The 22,233-nt window shown below is 42.3% G+C and overlaps 1 protein-coding gene across 1 annotated transcript in view; it reads right to left on the bottom strand.

Annotated features, from left to right (window-relative positions):
* Positions 1-22,233, bottom strand: part of Ttn (titin) — a 265,315-nt gene that overhangs the window by 32,141 nt on the left and 210,941 nt on the right. The window contains 10 exon segments of the mRNA XM_047544703.1: positions 284-17,389; positions 17,500-17,802; positions 17,892-18,479; positions 18,569-18,865; positions 18,955-19,152; positions 19,574-19,678; positions 19,768-20,355; positions 20,532-20,819; positions 20,910-21,200; positions 21,294-21,581. Of these exon segments, the coding sequence (XP_047400659.1) occupies positions 284-17,389; positions 17,500-17,802; positions 17,892-18,479; positions 18,569-18,865; positions 18,955-19,152; positions 19,574-19,678; positions 19,768-20,355; positions 20,532-20,819; positions 20,910-21,200; positions 21,294-21,581 (20,052 nt within the window).

A 22,233-nucleotide genomic window follows, 5' to 3' on the forward strand; every position in this document is an offset into this window, starting at 1 on the left:
CTCTCTCTCTCTCTCTCTCTCTCTCTCTCTCCCCGCCCCACTCCGTGTATGCAGTTAGATTTAATTTTACTTAAATTCAACATTTTAAATTTCTAGCTATGTATTTTGTATTTAAATCAGCAAAAGTTTTCTCTATTAGAGATTTCATTTTGTTCTATAGTATGAATAGTTTGTGGTGTGAACCAAAATCATATAAGATTAAGCAATGACTAATTAAAATGAGCCACACTATTCTAGCAAAATTAATGCAGATATATAGATTTTCTTCCTTCTTAAAACACACCTGTTATTTTGACTCCTTCCTTTGTTTCAGCTGGTGTGCCCACACCAAACTCATTTTCTCCAGCGACTCTGAAGTAGTAAATAGCTCCTTCTTGTAAGTTGGTGACCTTGTAGGAGAGGCGGTTACAGTTGTTGGTGACAGAGACCCATGCTTTCTTGCTGGCCTCGCGTTTTTCTATGTGGTAGTTCTTCACTGGTGCTCCACCATCATTTTCAGGAACATCCCAGGATAACACTGCAGTCTCTTTGGTTACTTCACGTACAGTAATATTGGCTGGAGGACCTGGGGAATCTAAGACTTTGACAACAATGGTCATTGAAGCGGCACTCAAAACATTCTGAATCGTTAACGTATATTTTCCAGAATCATTTCTGTTGGCTTTTTCAATGGTAAGTGATGTACGAGAGTCTGTGGAATCAATATATGCTCTAGTACGGAGGTCAGTGTCTGGCTTACTCCAGGAGACATTGGGTACTGGTCTTCCTCTGAAAGGCACAGTCATGGTAAATGAGGCACCGGCCTTGACAATCAAGGTCTTCCTCATTTCAGTGTCCAGATCAAATACAGGTTCTTCTTCTCTTTCCTTTGCTATCTGGGGGTCAGAACTATCACTGGGGTCACTGGCACCAACCTTATTGACAGATCTTACTCTAAAAACATATTCGGCTCCTGTTGTTAGTCCACTTATTGTGTATTCAGTGCCTCTTAAGCTCTGAATGGCAGTTTTCCATTCGGTTTCATCAGATTTTTTGTATTCTACAGTGTATCCAGTTATTGGGGCCCCACCATCAAACAAGGGCTTAACCCAGCCAATAGTTATACTTGTCTTTCCTGAGTCCATAATTTTGGGTTTGGATGGAGGAGATGGTAAGAACGCTGGATCTTCTGCCCGAACTAAAGGAGAAGTATCACTTGGAAGACTTAGGCCAGCAGCATTTTCTGCATAAACCCGATATTCATATTCACACCCTTCCCGAAGTCCTGTTGATTTCACTCTCAGATCATAAACTGGCTTTTTGTTTACCCGCACCCACCGTAGGCCGTTTTTCTCTCGCCTTTCAATTATGTATCCAGAGATTTCACTGCCTCCATCACTCTCAGGTCTTGACCAGCAAAGTGTCATGGAATCTTTTGTCACAGATGTAATTTCCAAAGATGTGGGTGGACTTGGAACTGTAAATGGGTCTAGTGCCTTCACAGCTACACTCTCTAGGGGCTCGCCAACCCCGTATTTATTAACACCAGTTACTCTAAATATATATTCATTGCCTTTCAGTAATTTGGTCACTTTACAAGATGTTGTTCTTAACTCTCCTTCACATATTGTCCATGCAAGTCGGCTTGTTTCACGCTTTTCTACAATGTAATAGTCGATGTCTGCACCACCATCTTCTTGGGGACGTCCCCAGGAGAGAGAGCATTTTTCAGAAGTGAGGCCATTTATTTCAAGCGGCCCTGCTGGTGGACCAGGCTTATCAAGTACTTTGCAATTAACTGTCACAGACCGAGTTCCTGCAACATTCTTCAGTGTTAGTACATACTGACCAGTGTCTCGTCTTATACAGTCTTTAACTGTTAACAAGGTAGTAAAGTCTGTTGAGACAATTTCTGTTCTTGCTCTTTCTTCAATTTCTATGCCATCCTTGGCCCAGGAAACTACTGGCAGAGGCCGCCCTGCAATGTCTGCATTTATCTTAAGGACTTCTCCAGCTTTGACAACAATAACATCTCGGAACTTGACGTCCATCATAATTCTTGGAGCTTCAACATCATCTTTAACTGTAATAGGTCCGGTGGATTCAGATGGTTCACTAATGGAGTCAGCAGCATTCCTTGCAAAAACCCGGAACTCATAGCGCTGATCTTCAGTAAGTTCAGTTACTTCAAAGTATGTTTCTTGTACGTTAGTAAAATTGCACTTCAGCCACCGGCCATCTGGTAGTTCTCGACGTTCAACAATGTATCCTGTGATCTTAGCTCCACCATCATAGTGTGGTTTAGCCCATTTAAGTGACACTGATTTTCTTGTGATATTTATGACTTCAGGTTGTCCAGGAGGGTCACAAGGATCTCTTGCAGGAACTGGTTCACAAGATTTACTGCATTTACCAATTCCAGCAATATTCTCAGCATATACACGATACTCATACATCAGTCCTTCATCAAGGCCGGAGACTTTCATTTGAGTGTCAGCAATGAGGATTTTATTTGCTTTGGACCAAAGAATGCTGCTTCTTTCTTTATATTCAAGGTGATAGCCAATTACTTGACTTCCTCCATCATTAACTGGTACTTGCCAGGTAACAATCATGGTAGATTTTGTGGCATGCACAACTTTAGGAGTACCAGGAGGACCTGGGGGGCTGAATGGATACTCCGCAACAACAGCTGAAGATTCACTGTAGGAACTCTTTCCATACCGGTTTTCTGCACAAACACGGAACTGATATTCACTTCCTGTTGTTAGACGAACTATTTTAATGGATGTTCTTGCAACTGCTTGTGAAACTACATGCCATGTTGTAGAAGTGGTTTCTCTCTTCTCAACAATGTAGTTGCTAATTTGGCAGCCGCCGTCATATTCTGGAGGATTCCAAGAAATGGTTACATTGTCACAACTAACTTCATCAATACGTATAGGTCCTGGAGGTCCTGGTCTGTCAAGTACAATTACAGTAATAGGAACTGTTATGGATCCAGCACTGTTTGAAACACTCAGTTCATAAGTTCCAACATCTTCCCTTGAAGCCTCCTTAATAGTTAGTGTTGTTACAGTCTTTGAAGAAGAAACATTGACTCTAGTTGTTTCTCTGAGAGTCTGACCATCTTTTTTCCAGCTTATAGTAGCTTGAGGTCTTCCTTTGAATGGCACATCAATCTTGAGTTGGTCTTTAGCCTTTACATTGAAAGTATGGAAGGGAAGCTCAACTGAAGGTTTTATTTCAATATCCCTTGCAATTACAGGCACTCCAAGTTGCCTTGGATCACTTCTTCCTTTTTCATTAACTGCAGCTACTCTGAAGACATATTCTTCTCCAGCAGTCAGGCCAGATATAGTTGCTTCTAGGGTCTTCACTTGTGTGCAAGTGCTCCATTTTTCACTGCCTTTAGTCTGCATCTCGACTACATAACCAGTAATTTTGCTGCCACCATCACTTTCTGGTTTCTCCCACTTAATTGTAGCTGTGTTCCGGGTCACATCCACAAGAGTCACTCTTCCAGGTGGAAGGGGTGGTTCAGATACTTTCACAGGCTCAGCTGTTTCAGCTGGCAAACCAATTCCATATTCATTGGAAGCCAAGACACGGAAGTAGTAAGAACATCCTTCTTGTAGATTTTCAATTTTAAAGGTATTCTTAGTGCAATTGTTTGTGACAGTAGCATAGGCTTTTCTTGTAGTTTCTCGCTTTTCAACGATGTAGTTTGTGATCTTAGCTCCTCCATCAATAAGTGGTGGTTCCCAGGACAAAGTCACTGAGTCTTTCTTCACTTCTCTCACCGTCAAATTCACTGGGGCACTTGGTGAGTCAAGAACTCTCACATTCACGAAAGCTGTTTTGGAGCCACTGTTATTTTCTAATGTCAGATTATACCGACCACTATCAAATCTGGTCACATTATCAATCACCAACATTGTGTAGGAGCTGGTCACCTCTATCTGGGCCCTCTCAGTAAGAATGCCTTCTGCTTTTTCCCACTTGACTTCAGGTTCTGGTCGACCTTTGATAGTGACGAATAAGCGTAAAGTAGCACTTGCACGTAGAATGACCACCTTTCTGAGGTCAGCATCAAGTTCTATTTCTGGTGGTTCTGTTCTCTCCTGAGCAACGACTGAACCAGGTATAGTTGCAGGTTCACCAACCCCTTCAGAATTGAAGGCGCAGATCCTGAAGTTATATTCAGTATTTTCTTTAAGCTTGGTCACTGTGAACTGCTTTCCTTGTAAACCTGTCGGTGGTGTGCATGTTGTCCATTCATCAGCGGTGGCTTCTTTGACCTCAATGACGTAGCCTTTCACAGGTGCCCCACCATCATAAATTGGCTTATTCCATGCCAGGGACACAGAAGATCTGGAAGTGTCTGTCACTTTTGGATTACTTGGTGGACCTGGTGGGTACAAGGTGTCACACGCACGGTAGAAAACAGATGGCTCACTAGGCTCACCCACACCAGCTGCGTTTTCAGCAGCAACTCTGAATTCGTAGGAATGACCTTCAGTAAGTCCAGTTACCCTGAACCGGAGATCAGTCAGTGTTTTCTTGTTGCACTTGGTCCATCTAACGCCTTCCTTATCTCGTTTTTCAAGAATGTAGCCCTCGATTTCAGCACCCCCATCATCCACTGGGCGTGCCCAGGTTACTACCATAGAATCTTTGGTGATTGCTGAAGCTTCAGGTGTTGAAGGAGGACCAGGACGCCTGTAAGGATTACAGGCTATAACAGGCTCAGATTCCAGGGGCTCTCCAATTCCATATTTATTCACAGCCATGACACGGAAAATGTACTCATTACCAGGAAGAAGTTTAGTGACTTTGTAGTTAAGGGCCTGTACCTCTGTTGAAACCTGGGTCCAAGAGAGTCTGCTTGTCTCTCTCTTTTCAATGATGTAATGTGAAATACTAGCACCACCATCTTGCAAAGGTGGGTTCCATGCCAGGTAACATTTTTCTGCAGTAACTCCAGAAACTTTCAGAGGCCCTTCAGGAGGTCCTGGCCTGTCAAGTACCTTGACTGTGATTGGTATAGTCTTTGTACCACCAACATTGCTGAGTTTCAGAACATATTGACCTCCATCGGCCCGTATACAATCTTTGACAACAAGAGTTGTTTTCTGAATAGTAGATTTAATTTCCATCCTAGCAGTTGTTTCTTCAAGTTCTTTTCCATCCTTCAACCAAACAATATCAGGTATTGGTTTGCCACGGATATCAGCTTCAAGAACAAAAGTCTCCCCTGCACGGACAACAATGACATCTTTATATTTGGGATCCAGTGAAGCATTTGGTGCATCAATTTCATCCCTTGCAGTAATGGCACCACTACTTTCAGATGGTTCGCTAAAGTTGCCAGCTGCATTTCTTGCAATAACTCTAAATTCATATCTTTGGTCTTCTACAAGTCCACTCACTGTAAATTCAGTTTCTAGTACGTTGGTAAAGCTGGCTTTCATCCAACGGCCATCAGGTAGATCTTTCTTTTCTACAATATAACCTGTTATTTTGCTGCCACCATCATAGGCAGGTTTCTTCCATTTCAGTGTGACGTTGTTTCTTGTGATAACAATGGCTTCAGGACGACCAGGTGGGTCACATGGATCGCGAGCAACAAAGCATTCTGACACTTTGCTGGGCTTGCCAATGCCAACGATATTTTCAGCAGAAACTTTGAACTCATATTCAAGGCCTTCATCAAGCCCAGTTGTTTTGAATTTGGTGTCTTGGATGGGAGTTTTATTTAACTTGACCCATAAAATGCTATTCTTTTCCTTTTGTTCAAGATGGTAGCCAATAACTTTGCTGCCTCCATCATTAACTGGTTCATGCCATTGTACAGTCATTTGATCTTTTGAGATTGATGTCACAAAGGGAGTTCCTGGTGGTCCAGGTTCTTTAAATGGATATTGTACAATAACTGGTTTGGAATCCAGGGGGGTACTTTTTCCATACCTGTTTTCAGCAAAAATTCTAAACTGGTACTCACTGCCTGTTTTCAATTTGGTTACTTTAATTGTTGTTCTTGCAACTGTTGCTGATACCATGTGCCAAGTGGTGGTGGTTGTATCTCGCTTCTCTACGATATAGTTACTAATTTGGCAGCCACCGGTATAGGCTGGAGGTTCCCAAGATATGACCACGAAGTCTGCACTAACTTCATCAAACCTCACTGGTCCAACTGGAGGTCCAGGTTTTTCCAAAACAATAATGCTGAGATTTTCTGTTGCTGTACCTGCACTGTTTGTTGCTGTTATGGTATATTTTCCAAAGTCATCTTTGCTACTTTCTTTAACGTGTAAGATAGTTGAAGTAGCTGTTTCTTCAATATTTACTCTTGTTGTCTGCTTCAGAGGCTCACCATCTTTGACCCAAGATATTTTAGGTCTTGGTCGGCCTATAACTGGAATTTCTATTTTAAGATCTTCTCCAGCTTGGACACTATATGTGTTAAATGGTAACTTAAAACTAGGTTGTATAGTCAAGTCCTTGGCTATGACAGGAACACCAAGCACTCTTGGATCACTTTTTCCTTTCTCATTGAAAGCCTTGATACGGAACTGATATTCTTGTCCAGAACTCAAACCAGTAACAACTGCATTACAGACTTTGGATTCAGCCACAACGCTCCATTTTTCAGTTCCTTTGGGCTGCATTTCAACAACATACCCCAGGATTCTGCTACCACCGTCATGTTCAGGTTTCTCCCACATGAGTGATGCACTGGTCTGGGACACATCAGTGAGTGTAACCTTTCCTGGTGGGGAAGGAGGTTCAGAAGCTTTCACGGCATCCACGGTTTCCACTGGAACGCCAACTCCAAATTCATTCTCAGCCATGACTCTAAAGTAATAAATGGCTCCTTCTGTAAGATTCTCAACTTTAAAACTTGTTTTGCTGCATTTACTACTCACATTAGCATATGCTTTTCTGGTTGACTCACGTTTGTCAATAACATAGTTTTTGACCTTTGCTCCCCCATCAATGAGAGGTGGTTCCCATACCAGTAGGACAGAATCTTTTCTCACTTCTTTGACTGTCAAATTCTGTGGTGGTCCTGGGGTGTCGAGAACTTTCACAGTTACAAAAGCAGACTTAGATCCGCTGCTGTTTTCCAACTTGAGAATGTATTTGCCAGCATCATTTCTATCACAGTTATCTATTGAAAGTTGGGTATAGTTTACTCCCTTTTCAATTTGGACCTTATCTGTGAATTCACCTTCCTCTCGAGACCAGGTGATCTCAGGTGTTGGACGACCTTTGAATGGGATGTGAATTCTGGCAGAGCCACCAGCTCTTACCACAATTCCTTTCCTTAACTCAGAGTCAAGGTCAAGTTCAGGAGCTTCAAGTTTATCTTCTGGTTTCACAGTACCAGGAACTGATACAGCTTCACCTAGACCAACTTTGTTGAGGGCACAGACTCGTATTTTATATTCTTGGTGTTCAATGAGTTTTGAAATCTCAAATCGTGTGACTCTCAGGCCAGTCTGTGGAGTGACTATTTGCCATTCTTCTTCATCTGCTTTACAGATTTCTACGACGTATCCCAGGATCTCACTGCCACCATCATAGATGGGTTTGCCCCAAGCAAGTGTGATTGAATTTTTAGTGGTGTCCACAATGTGTGCGTTGGTAGGCGGGCCAGGTTTGAACACAGGATCACAAGCCTTATAATACACTGTAGCTGGACTAGGTTCTCCAACTCCAGCAGCATTTTCTGCAGAGACTCTGAATTCATACTCGTGCTCTTCTGTTAAGCCCGTTACTCTCAGACGCAAATCTGTGATGCGGCGTTTATTACATTTTATCCACCGAATGCCACTTCTGTCTCGTTTCTCTACAATGTAACCGATGATCTCACTTCCACCATCACTATCTGGACGGTTCCAACAGACAGTCATGGAGTCCTTGGTGATGTTTGTAACTTCCAGGCTTTTGGGTGGTCCAGGAAGCACAAATGGATTTTTCATTAGTACCGGTGCAGATTCCAAAGGCTCTCCGACACCATATTTGTTGACAGCCATTATACGGAAAATATATTCATTCCCTTCTAAGAGTTTGGTAACTTTCAGAGAATTAGTCACAACTTCTGAAGCAACAACTGTCCATGCTAGTCGGCTGGTTTCTCGCTTTTCAACAACATAGTGAGAAATGTCACTGCCACCATCTTGAAGTGGTGGAGACCATGTTAAAGTGCATTTTTCTGAAGTGACTCCAGTAACCTGAACTGGCCCTTCCGGAGGCCCTGGTCTGTCTAATACTTTTACATTTACTGGGAATGACTTAGAACCTGCAACATTGGAGGCTCTTAGGATGTACTGTCCACCATCAATTCTAATGGCATCCTTTATAATAAGTAAAGCCTTGAAATCAGTGTTCTTTATTTCGCATCTAGCAGATTCTTCAACTTCCTTATCTCCTCTTAACCACTCAATAGTAGGTAGGGGCTTTCCATGGACATCAGCCTCAAGCCTGAATGTTTCTCCAGCATTCACCACTATTGTGTCTCTGAACTTTGGATCCATTGAAATTCTTGGAAGTTCAACCTCATCTTTGGCAGTTATTGGTCCAGTACTGTCAGAGGGTTTACTTATGGCACCAGCTGCATTCTTTGCAATGACTCTGAATTCATATCTTTGATCTTCAGTAAGACCTGACACAGTAAATTGAGTTTCAATGACGTTGGTGAAGCTGGCTTTCATCCAGCGACCGTCAGGTAAATCACGCTTTTCTACAATGTAGCCTGTAATCATACTTCCACCATCATATACAGGTTTGGTCCACTGTAAAGTGATTTCACTTCTTTTAACTATTATTGCTTCTGGTGTTCCTGGTGGGTCACAGGGATCTCGTGCTACATAGCATTCAGAATTCTTGCTTGCTTTGCCGACACCAACAATATTTTCAGCGTAAACTCTGAATTCATATTCAATGCCTTCTTCAAGATTCAGTGCTTTAAATTGGGTGTCATGAATAATAGTTTTGTTGACTTTTGTCCACAAAATACTATTCCTTTCTTTTCTCTCAAGGTGGTAACCTATGACTGGGCTTCCACCATTATTGACTGGTTCATGCCACTGTACAACCATAGAGTCTTTGGAAATGGCTGTGACAAATGGTGTGCCTGGAGGACCTGGTTCTTTGTAGGGATACTGAGCTACAATTGGATCAGACTCCAAGGCAAAGCTTTGTCCATATCTGTTTTCAGCAAATATTCTGAATTGGTATTCTGTACCAGTTTTCAGTTTGGTTACTTTGAGAGTAGTTCTAGCTACAGTAGCAGAAACAACATCCCATACTGTGGTGGTCGTATCTCTCTTCTGAACAATGTAGTTAGTAATTTGGCAGCCTCCTGTATATACTGGAGGGTTCCAGGATAAGGTAATACTCTCAGCACTGACTTCATCAAATTTAACAGGTCCTTTTGGAGGATCAGGTTTATCTAGAGTTATAATTTCGATGGATGCTGTTTTCTGACCAACAACATTGGCGACTGTGATTCCATATTGTCCGCTGTCATCCTTATGAGTCTCTTTAATACTGAGTGTGGTGAGGTCAAGTGAATCAGTAACATTGATTCTCGTGGTCTGCTTCAGTGGAAGACCATCTTTAGTCCAGGTGATGGTTGGCTTAGGACGTCCAGAAATTGGTACTTCAATTTTCAAATCTTGGCCAACCTGTATGCTGTAACTGCTGAATGCAGGTCTTACATCTGGCTCGATGACTAGATCTTTGGCAACTATTGGAACTGCAAGGGACCTAGGATCACTTCTCCCCTTTTCATTTACAGCAACAACTCTAAAAAGATATTCTTCTCCCTGAGTTAGGTTGGTAATTACTGCCTCGAGGGACTTTACTCGAGCACACTCTGACCATTTTTCACTGTGTTTAGCTTGCATTTCCACAATATACTGAATGATTTTACTGCCGCCATCATGTTCAGGCTTTGTCCAACTCAGAGAGACACTATTTCTGGTGACATCATCCACAGTTATTTTTCCTGGAGGTTGTGGAACTTCTGCAACCTTAATTGGGTCAGCAGTACGGGCAGGTAGGCCGATACCATACTCATTCTCAGCTGTGACTCTAAAGTAATAACTGCAACCTTCTTGGAGTTGATCAATTTTCCAAGAAGTTTTGTGGCAATTTGTTACAACAGCAGCATATGATTTTCTTGTGGCTTCACGTTTCTCAACAATGTAATTTTTTATTTTGGATCCCCCATCTAACAAAGGAGGCTCCCATGTAATTGATACTGAGTCTTTGGTGATTTCTGTGACTTTCAGGTTAACAGGTGGACTTGGTGTGTCCAGGACTCTCACAGTAACAAAGGCAGACTTTGTTCCACTGCTGTTTTCTAATGTGAGAGTATATTTTCCACTATCATATCGATTGACATTGTCAAGAACAAGTGAAGTGAAACTGCTAGTGACATCAATTATAGCTGCATCTCGGATTTCACCATCCACCTTTCCCCATTTAACTTCTGGTGTAGGACGGCCTTTTATGGGAACGAACAACCTTAAAGAGCCACCTGCCCTTATATTTATAATTTTCCTTAGTTCCATGTCAAGATCGATATCTGGTGCTTCCAGTTTTTCTTCAATTAATACAGGTCCAGGAACATCAGCATGTTCACCAACTCCAGCTTTATTAATGGCACAAATGCGGAAGTTGTATTCATGCTTTTCCTGTAGCTTCTCTACCTCTAAGTTTGTTTTATTGATTCCAGTTGGTGGAGTACACATTGTCCATTCACCAACACTCACATCACATTTCTCAACAATGTATCCTTGGATTTCACAGCCACCATCATATATTGGTTTACTCCAAGAAAGGAAAACTGAAGATCTGGTAACATCCATGACTTTGGGGTTGTTTGGAGGGCCTGGTTTGTAAATAGGATCACAAGCTTTTTGGTAAGCAGAAGGAGGGCTTGGTTCACTAAGTCCAGCAGCATTTTCAGCTGAGACTCTGAATTCATAATTGTGATTTTCTATAAGTCCAGTTACTCTCAAGCGCAACTCCCCGATCAGACGCTTGTGGCATCTTGTCCACCTAATGCCCTCTTTGTCTCGTTTTTCAAGAACATATCCAAGAATTTCACTGCCACCATCCGATGCTGGCCTTTCCCATACGACAATCATTGAGTCTTTGGTCACCGTTGTAACTTCTGGAGCTTTTGGTGCATCTGGCACTACAAATGGATTCTTGGCAATTAATGGCTCAGATTCAAGAGGTTCACCAACACCATATTTGTTTACTGCCATTATACGGAAAATATATTCATTGCCTTCAAGAAGCTTAGTAACCTTGCAACTGAGAGTTTGCACATTGGCATCAACCACAGTCCAAACTAGGCGGCTGGTTTCTCTCCTTTCCACAATATAATTTATGATATCACTCCCACCATCCTGAAGCGGGGGTTTCCAAGCTAGTGTGCATTTTTCTGCCGTAACCCCTGATATAGCAACAGGTCCTTCAGGTGGCCCTGGTCTATCAAGAACTTTGACATTCACAGTAACTGATCTCTCTCCGGCAACATTTTTGGCCTTCAAAATGTAATTCCCGCTGTCAACGCGTACTGCATCCTTGACGCTGAGACTGGTGGCAAAGTCAGTGCTCTTTATTTCTAGTCGAGCTGTGTTTGAAAGCTCCTGATCACCTTTTATCCACTGAGTGGTGGGTATTGGTTTGCCGTATATATCTGCATCAACCTTGAATGACTCACCGGCATGAACCACAATTGTATCCTTGTATTTGGGGTCCATGCTTATCCTGGGTGGATCTACCTCATCTCGTGCTGTTATTGCTCCTGTGCTCTCGGAAGGCTCACTAAACACACCTGCAGCATTGCGAGCTATAACTCGGAACTCATATCTGTGATCTTCAACTAGGCCAGTTACTTCAAACTGTGTGTCAATGATATTTGTAAAGCTAGCTTTCATCCAGCGGCCTTCAGGCAATTCTTTCTTCTCAACTACATAACCAGTGATCTTGCTTCCACCATCATAGGTGGGTTTCTTCCACTGAAGAGTTACAGAATTCCTTGTGACAATGATCGCCTCTGGCCGCCCTGGTGGATCACATGGGTCTCGAGCTACGTAGCATTCTGATGGTTTACTTGGCTTGCCGATGCCCACGATGTTCTCTGCAGAGACTCTGAATTCATATTCAATGCCTTCTTCGAGGCCAGTTGTCTTAAACTTGGTTTGAGGAATAGGTGTTTTATTCAACTTGACCCAGAGGATGCTATTTCTTTCCTTGCGTTCTAGATGATAGCCAATGACTCTGCTTCCTCCGTCACTGACTGGCTCATTCCATTGTACCTCCATGCTGTCCCTGGAGGAGAGTGTGACAAATGGCGTGCCAGGAGGACCAGGAACTTTGAATGGATACTGAGCTATGATAGGCTCTGAATTGAGGTAGGTGCTCTTTCCATATCTGTTTTCAGCAGCAATTCTAAACTGATACTCACATCCGGTCTTTAATCTGCAAGCTTTTATTGTTGTCCTTGCAACTGTAGCTGACACAATTTGCCAGGTGGTTGTGGAAGTGTCCCGTTTCTCTACGATGTAATTATTGATGGAACTTCCACCATCATACTTTGGTGGTGCCCAAGAAAGAGTAATACTGTCGGCTGTCACTTCATCCATTTTAACTGGTCCAGTTGGAGGCCCTGGTTTGTCAAGAACAATAACATTAAGGGTCTCAGTAGCTTCACCAGCTGAATTACTCAGTTTGACCACATAATGTCCAACGTCTTCTCTACAGGCTTCCTTTATTGTCAGTAGTGTATTATTTTCTGTGCTCTCTGCATTTACTCTAGTTGTCTGCTTCAGTGGTACATCATCTTTGTGCCAGGTCACAGTTGGTGTCGGGCGTCCAATGAATGGAACATCAATTTTAAGGTCTTCACCTGCCAGTACAGTGAAAGTATTGAACAGGAGTTTGAAGGCTGGTGGGATGACAAGGTCTTTGGCAATCACTGGCACACTCAGTTGTCTGGGATCACTGATGCCCTTCTCGTTCTGAGCTGAAACACGGAAAGAGTATTCTTCACCCTGAATCAATCCAGTTATAGTGGCTTCAGTGACCTTGACCGTGGCACATGTGGCCCATTTGTCACTGCCTTTGCTCTGCATCTCTACAATGTAGCCTAGGATTCGGCTGCCTCCATCATGCTCTGGTTTCTCCCAGGAGAGTGACACGCTGTTTCTTGTGACATCTACCAAAGTTATTTTTCCTGGAGGAAGAGGTCGTTCTGATGCTTTCACAGAGTCTGCGGTTTCAGCAGGCAGTCCAATGCCATATTCATTTTCAGCGAGAACCCTGAAATAGTAACTGCAGCCTTCTTGAAGTTGGTCTACCTTCCAGGAAGTCTTGTGACAGTTGGTTGCAACAGTTGAATATGCTTTTCTTGTTGATTCTCGCTTTTCAACAATGTAGTTCTTTATTTTTGAGCCTCCATCAAGGAGAGGAGGGTCCCAGGTCAATGTGACAGATGTCTTTGTGACCTCCTTTACCTTCAGATCCTGTGGAGGGCCTGGGGTATCTAGCACTCTAACATTCACAAATGCAGACTTACTGCCTGAGCTGTTTTCTACAGTTAGTATGTACTTGCCACTGTCAAATCTGTTCACATTTCCAACAATAAGCAGGGTGTATGAGCTTGTGGATTCAATGCTAGCTTTGTCCAAAGACTCTCCATGTTCCCGGGTCCACTTCACCTCAGGTGCAGGTCTCCCTTTGATTGGAACAAAAAGCCTGAGGGTGCAGCAGGCTCTTATAGTCACAACTTTGCGCAGGTCAGCGTCCAGTTCAATCTCTGGTGGCAGCATTCTTTCTTCAGCCTTTGGAGTTCCAGGAACCAGGGCTGGTTCCCCAAGTCCTTCAGAATTCATGGCATAGATGCGGATTTTATACTCTTGGTTCTCTATGAGGTTGGTGATGGTATAAGAAGTTGCCTTGAGCCCAGCTGGTGGTGTTACAATCTGCCATTCATCTTCTTCTGGCAGGGCAATCTCAACCATATACCCAGTGATTTCTGAACCACCATCGTAAATAGGTTTATTCCATGCAATTGAAATGGATGATCTGCTTGTATCCAGAACACGTGGGTTACCTGGTGGGCCAGGTTTGAACACCGTGTCACAAGCTTTATAGAATGGACTGGTAGGACTTGGTGCACTAATGCCAGCAGCGTTCTCAGCCATAATCCTGAATTCATATTCATGTCCTTCGGTCAGTCCAGACACTTTGTATCTTAAGTCAGTAAGGGTCTTTTTGTTGCATTTCACCCAGCGTTGGCCAGCTTTATCACGTCGTTCCACAATATAATTTATGATTTCACTTCCACCATCAGAGTCAGGATGTCCCCAGCAGACAACCATAGAATCTTTAGTGATAGCTGTAACTTCAGGGTTTTTGGGTGGATCAGGGGGTCCATAAGGATTCACTGCAAGCACAGGTTCTGATTCAAGTGGCTCTCCAACTCCATATTTATTTACAGCCATGACACGGAATATGTATTCATTGCCTTTCAAAAGTTTAGTGACCTTTAGTTTTGTTACTTGGACTTCTGAGGCTACATTTGTCCATGCCAGTCTGCTGGTTTCACGTTTCTGCACTATGTAATGATCAATTTTGGCACCTCCATCATCCCGTGGAGGCAACCATGACAAGACACACTTTTCAGCTGTTACATCAGATACAGCTAAAGGTCCTTCAGGTGGGCCTGGTCTATCAAGAACCTTGACATTGAAAATGTGTTTGGCAAAGCCACCAGGATTTGTTGCTGTAAGGATATAGGCACCACTATCCTTCCTTGATGAATCCTTGTTCACCAGATGAGTGGAGAAGTCTGCGATTTTTATTTCTAATTTCCCTGTGCCTTCAAGCTCCTTTCCATCTTTTGTCCATTCCATTGTTGGTGGTGGGCGACCTGAAACATCAGCTTCCAGCTTGAATGCTTCACCTGCTTTTAATATAACAGTGTCCTTGAATTTAACGTCCACCATTATCCTTGGTGCTTCAATGTCATCTCTACATGTGATGGCATCTGATGGTTCAGATGGCGGACTAATAGCACCAGCGGCATTTTTGGCAATCACACGGAATTCATATGCAGCATCTTCTGTTAGGCCACTCACTGTAAATTCATTCTCCAAAATGTTGCTGAAGTTGGCCTTTAGCCACCGTCCATTAGGGAGGTCTCTCTTCTCGACTATATAACTAGTAATTTTAAAGCCTCCTGTGTATTCAGGCTTAGCCCATTTAAGAGTCACTGCATGTCTAGTAATATTCAGAGGTATCGGTTTCCCAGGTGGGTCAATGGGATCCAGAGCAAGCATTGGTTCAGATGGCTTGCTTGGCTTGCTTTTACCTGCCATATTTTCTGCAATTACTCGGAATTCATAAGCAATGCCATCTGTAAGTCCAGTTGATTTGAAAATGTTGCCTGGTACTAATGCTTTGCTCACAGTCTGCCAGAGAATACCATTCCGTTCTTTTCTTTCAACATGATATCCTAAAATGGGGCTTCCACCATCAGAAAGTGGCTCATGCCAGCTAATTGTCATTGAATCCTTGGTAACTGCAGTAACCTGAGGGGTACCAGGAGGCCCAGGAACCTTAAATGGATAGTTAGCAACTATAGATGCTGATGTGATGCCTGGTCCAACTCCATATCTGTTTTGAGCTTTTACACGGAATTGATACTCCACTCCAGTAGTAAGGCGAGTGGCTTTATAGGTCGTGCGTATTACTGTGGTTGCTAACTCCACCCATGTAGTACTATCAGTCTGTCGCATTTCCACTACATAGTTGCTTATTGGTACTCCTCCATCATTCTCAGGTGGGTCCCAAGAGAAGGTTACAAAATCAGATGAAACTTCATCGAATTTGATTGGTCCTATAGGTGGCCCTGGGATATCATGGACTTGAATGGTGATGACATCACCAACCTCTCCTACAATGTTCTTTGCTGTGAGTGGATAGGGCCCACTGTCACTTCTGACACACTCATTGATATTTAAGATGGTTGAAGTTGCTGTATTTTCAAAATTAACTCTCTGTGTCTGTTTAAGAATCTGGTCTCCTTTTTTCCATGTAACTGTGGGCTTTGGTCGACCAAGCACTGGAATTTCCACTTTGATATTTTCACCAGCTCTGGCAATGACCAGTTTCTGATAGATGCCACGGAGATCCAACTCCGGAAGCATCGTTTGCTCCTTCACAATGACAGGCCTGCTTTCTCGAGGGGCACTTCTCCCGGCACTGTTCACTGCCATCACCTGGAAGGTGTATTCCTCCCCTTCAGTGAGATTTCTCACAACACATTCTAACCCTTTCACAGTTGTGATGTGGGTCCACTGGTCAGAACCTTTCCTTTGGGCTTCAATCACGTAGCCAGTGATCTTGCTGCCTCCATCATGCCTGGGTTTGGGCCATGCCAGGCTGACTGTGCTCTTGGTTATGTCCATAATGTTAAGGCTGTCTGGGGGTGATGGTGCTTCGGAGGCTCTTACAGGTTCTGTAGTTTCTGTCGGCTCCCCAATTCCATATTCGTTTTCTGCCATCACTCTAAAGAAGTATTCACATCCCTCAGACAAGCCAGTAACTTTATATGTGCATTTATGACACTTAGTGGTAACTGTGGAATAAGATTTCCGTGTGGCTTCACGTTTCTCCACAATATAATTTGTTATACGTGAGCCCCCATCTATCAGAGGCAGGTCCCAGTGCAGCGTGACACTGTCCTTCGTGATGTCTGTCGGCCTCAGGTTAAGGACAGGACCTGGTGTATCCAAGACTCTGACATTAACAAAGCCACTTTTCTTCCCAGCAGGGTTTTCAATGGTCATCACAAATTTACCAGTGTCATATCTGTTACATTCTGGGATGATCAGAAGAGTAAATGATTCTGTGTTTTCAATGTTGGCCCGGTTCTTTAGGTTGATATCATCTTTGGTCCATGTCACTTCAGGAGCAGGACGACCTTTAATTGGCACAAAAATTCTGATACTGAGTCCTGCTCTGACCACAAGTGTTCTTCGAAGCTCAGCATCTAGTTCGAAATCAGGAGCCATTTCCCGCTCTACAATTTCAACATTTGGAATCACTGCTGGCTCCCCAACACCGGCATCATTGACAGCACTGATTCTAAAGTTATATTTTTCTTTAGTCTGAAGATCAGGGACAACAAACTGAGTAATTCTGAGGGCAGTTCCGGTTGTGTCTTTTATCCATGCCTCATCTCCTACTTTTTGATGTTCGACCACATAGCCAGTAATTTCTAGTCCACCATCATAATGAGGCTTGCCCCATGCTAAAGAAGCAGATTTCTTGGTAGTATCGGTGACATGTGCATTTGAAGGAGGTCCTGGAGGATCTGAAAAAGAAACAAAGAAAAGATGTGTATGTTAAGACTTTGGCTTTTGAATAATTTATATCAAATGTTGGAATTCCCAAATTACAGTGTTGAGAAAGATAAATACTAACATGCTACATCTTTCATTAGAACAGAATTTGAAGCATCACTAGGTGGCCCAATTCCTGCTCTGTTTTCTGCACTGACTCGGAATTCATAGGTGTTTCCTTCTTGCAGTCCTGTTACTTTGCATCTGAGATCAGAAACCGGCGTCTTTGTTGCTCTCACCCACCGCAAGCCTTTCTTTTCTCTCCTTTCTACGTGATATCCTGTGATCTCACTGCCACCATCATCAGTTGGTCTTTTCCAGCTGACAGTGGCAGTGTTCTTAGTGACATTTGATATCTCTGGCTTTCCAGGAGGACCAGGAGGACCTAAAAAAGAAGAAAATTTATGAGAAATCCATGATTTCCTAAAGTCTGCTATAAATGTTTTTGTCAATTCTCTCCTGTGCTCTACGTACCAAATCTGTCTACCATTTTGACAGGTTCAGATTGTACAGGTTCTCCTTTGCCATAATGATTTACAGCTGAGACACGGAAAAGGTACTCATTTCCTTGGATAAGCTTGGTTACCACATGCCTGCAAGTCTGAATATCTTCAGAAACCACTGTCCACAAAAGTCGACTGGTTTCTCTCTTTTCAAGAACATAGGACTTAATTGGTGATCCGCCATCTTCCAAAGGAGGTGTCCATGTAAGCGTTGCTTTTTCAGCAGAAACATTACTGATTTCAATAGGACCTGGGGGACCAGGCACATCAAGGACTGTTACCTTCACATGCTCCTCCTTTGTGCCGAAAGGATTGGTGGCAGTGATAGTATATTCACCAGCATCTTTTCTAGTGGCATACTTGACAGTAAGTGTGGAAGATGTTGGGGTTGAAGTTATCTGAGCAATATCTGATGGTCTAATGTCTTTTCCTGCCCTGGACCAACTTGACTTTGGAAGGGGTTTGCCAAGAATGCTAATGGCACTCAAAACAATGGTATCCCCTGCTTTAATTGTTAGCCCATCTTTTATTGTGGGATCAAGGACAATGGTTGGTGCCTCTGCAAAGAAAAAAACACATTTTCAATCAGAAAAGGAAGGAGGTTCAATTGCTATTTTTTAAATAAAGTGAAAAGTAAAATTGACCTACCATATTCGTCCTTGCAAATAATAGTTCCTGTACTTTCCGATGGAGCGCTAATGGCACCTGCTGTATTCTTTGCTCTAATTCTAAATTCATATTTTCCACCCTCAACAAGATCAGTTACAGTAAAGGCACAGTCTGGGACATTAACGTGGTTGGCTTTCATCCAAGATTTAGAAGGTAGATCCCTCTTCTCCACTATATATCCAGTTAACTTATGACCACCATCATATTTGGGTTCAGTCCATATGAGAGTCACTGAATTCCTTGTTACATTAATAACCTCAGGTTTGCCAGGAGGATCTAAAACAAAAATAAAGCCAATCAAACAAATACCAACATTTGCTTCAGGTAGCAAATGCCCTTAAGTTTTTCTTTGTATAATGGCTTACCAATTGGATCAAGTGCCACAACTGGCTCTGATGGCAGGCTTGGCTTGCCCACTCCTGCTAAATTGATTGCCATAACTCGGAATTCATATTCAAGACCTTCAGTTAATCCTGTCACTTTAAAGTCCTTCATCCTTATAGGAGTCTTGTTAGCTCTCTTCCACAAAAGGCTGTTTCTTTCCTTGAACTCAATATGATACCCTGCAAATATCCCATGAATGTCTTAGTTCAGATAGAAAGTATAAACATAGACGAATTTTAAAAATTTATATGTATCTTTGTCAAAATTATTTATAATAGGATATATTGAACAGATGATCATTCTTGTTCTCTATACTCTTATTGCCCAAACATAGTGCCATTTCTTTTCTTGAAATAGGCATAGTTATGGTCCTGTTCAACAGTTTTAACCCACATTATATATTCACTAAGAAAGACCTTATTAACTGTTACAATAGGAGGTTTTCAATGAAATAAAACATTAGCCATATGTACTGAAAGAAAAATACATTATTGTATGTGTACTTTGTTTTATGAATGAGTACACAGTCATCTTGTTTCTAGGGAAATATTTGGAAGGAACATCGATGTAAAAACTGTAGGATAAGAGCAAATTAAATACCTGTAATTGGAGAGCCACCCGTTTTTCTGGGGTCAGTCCAAGTCAGAGACACTGAATCATGTCTGACATCCACAATATTAGGAGGTGGGGGAGCATCAGGTACATCTAGGAGAAAGTACATAATGCAAGATATATAAATAGGGAGCCTCCACAAAACCATGTTTTACTTCATTTTCTGACCTTGAGGCACTTACCAAATGGATGCTTAGCCACTATTGGCTCTGACTTCAGGCCTTCTCCTACACCATATTTGTTTTCAGCACTGACCCTGAAGGTATATTCCACACCCTCATGAAGTCTGGTTACTCTGAAGGTGGTTTTCTGGACAGCTGAGGCACATGTCACCCACTTGTTGTTTACAGAATCTCTCTTCTCTAGGATATAGTTGGTGATTTCAGAACCTCCGTCATCCTTTGGAGGACCCCACTTTAAGGTCATGGCTTCTGCTGTGACTTCATCAAATTTGATTGGTCCAGTAGGGATGCCAGGCTTGCCAACAACTTTTATGGAAAGGGTTCCTTCCTTTGTGCCGGCAACATTCTTAAGTGTGATTGTGTATTTTCCAGCATCAGATTTTTGGCAGTCATACACTACAAGAGTTGTGTTAACTGCAGTTGACTCAACACTGACTCTTGTGTCAGTTGCCAGAGGATCTTCCCCTTTCTTCCAGGATACTGATGGTGCTGGCTTGCCTTTGATGGGAATCTTAAGACGGAAGTTGCTATTTTCTTTAGCCAAATAGCACAGATCAGGTAGGTCCTTTAAGTCAAGATCAGGAGCCACTGTAAAACAGCAGAGATGAATTGTCATCATTTTTAAGACCAGGTAATTAGCATTTTCAGATCATTATAGATTTTAAAGGATTTTTTTTGATAAGCTAGTGAGTAGGGCTCAAGGACACACTTTCAATGGCCAATGACAGTAAAGAGAAAATGAAGATGTATAGGGAGAAGCTTACCGACATCGTCCTTTGCCACAACAGTGATTTCACTTGGGGTTCCTTCTCCATTTTCATTTTCAGCACTCACTCTGAAGGTATATTCCTTCCCTTCAGTCAGATCTTTCGTGGAGTACTGCAGGCTTAATGATTTCATAACACGTTGCCACTTATTTTCTTCAGTCAGGAAATCAACTACATATCCAGTAATTCGACTTCCACCATCACTACGAGGCTTTTTCCAGCCAATGGTACAAGATGACTTGGTGACAGACAATGCTTTCAGGTCCACAACTGGTCCAGGGGTTTCTAAAGCAAAGAAGAAATGATAAGGCTAAGCCTCAGATAACCAAGGTAGGATGTCACTCAACTGGACAGAGCTGTAGTTCATTTGCTCACCGGAAGCTTTGACAGCGTCTCGTGTTTCACCAGGATCACCGATACCATACTCATTTTCAGCAAATACCCTGAAGAAGTAGGACTTCCCCTCCTCCAAGTTAGATACTCTGAAACTTGTTTTTGAGCACTCAGTTGTCACTGTAGACCAGGACTTCCTTTCTGCATCACGTTTTTCAACCACATAGTTTATGATGGGGCTTCCACCATCAACAATAGGAGGATCCCAGGTAACATAAGCAGAGTCTTTGGATACTTCCTTAACAGTCACATTGACAGGTGGCCCAGGAGTATCTGGATTAGTAATGAGTAAGTAAGAAATGGATATATAGAAAATACATAAGTCATAATTTTAAACATACAATTCTTTTTTTCAGATAGACTTACCAAGCACTTTCACTACAATGGTATATTCCTTTTTACCACAGGTGTTCTCCAAAGTTAAGATGTATTTTCCCGCATCATATTTGTTCACATTTTCACAGCGCAAGAAAGTGTCAAAGTCAGTTGACTTTATGTCCAGTCCAATCCTTTCTCTTAGGTTGACATTCGGCTTCGACCAAGTAATCTTCGGAGGTGGACGTCCTCTTACTGGTACATAGAGTCTCATCGTAACTCCAGCCCGTAATATGAGTGTCTTCCTTAATTCAGCATCAAGTTCTCCCTCGGGTGGAACTATTTAATTTGGGGGTGAAGAAAGTTATAGTGAAAAAAAATTAAGCCTCAAATGACTTCCAAGGACTGGACTTATCATTTATAAATTTCTAAAATTATTTCTTACTCTTTAGAACATTCTTAATGTAATCTTTATGACTATTTCAATACTTTGTACTCATTGTTGATCTTTCCATTTTCCAATATGCTTTAGCCTCAAAAAAGTTTTCCTTGGGGGACCTACACTTCTTCTTCTCATGAATCCCACATGCTCTCAAACTCTGTATTTTAAAGAAAGTAGGTGACTGGTCCTCGGCTCCACTCCATTTTCGTTTCTTGTATTCAGTGAGGGTACTCCTCCATATAATCTGACTCCTTTTATTGTTTCAATGTAGGAAGAAAAGTAGAAAGTGGATAAAATATGATACCAAGTAACTAAAAGGAGATTGTTACAGAGAATAGATGAAGAGAAGGGAAGGGAACTTAAGATGGAGAGTCTGCCAATTACATTCTTTTGGAGAGGATAGATCAGAAGAGTAAATGAAAACCATGAGAATGATACTTCCCTAAGTTTTTTAAAAAAAATCCTCTGTTCTCAGAAAAAAAATTGCTATATCACATATTCCTTTGAAATTCTCATATATGTACAGAAAACTTTTCAAAACCACAAATC

Source organism: Sciurus carolinensis, chromosome 3 (assembly GCF_902686445.1).
Source record: "Sciurus carolinensis chromosome 3, mSciCar1.2, whole genome shotgun sequence".
Taxonomy (NCBI): Eukaryota; Metazoa; Chordata; class Mammalia; order Rodentia; family Sciuridae; genus Sciurus; species Sciurus carolinensis.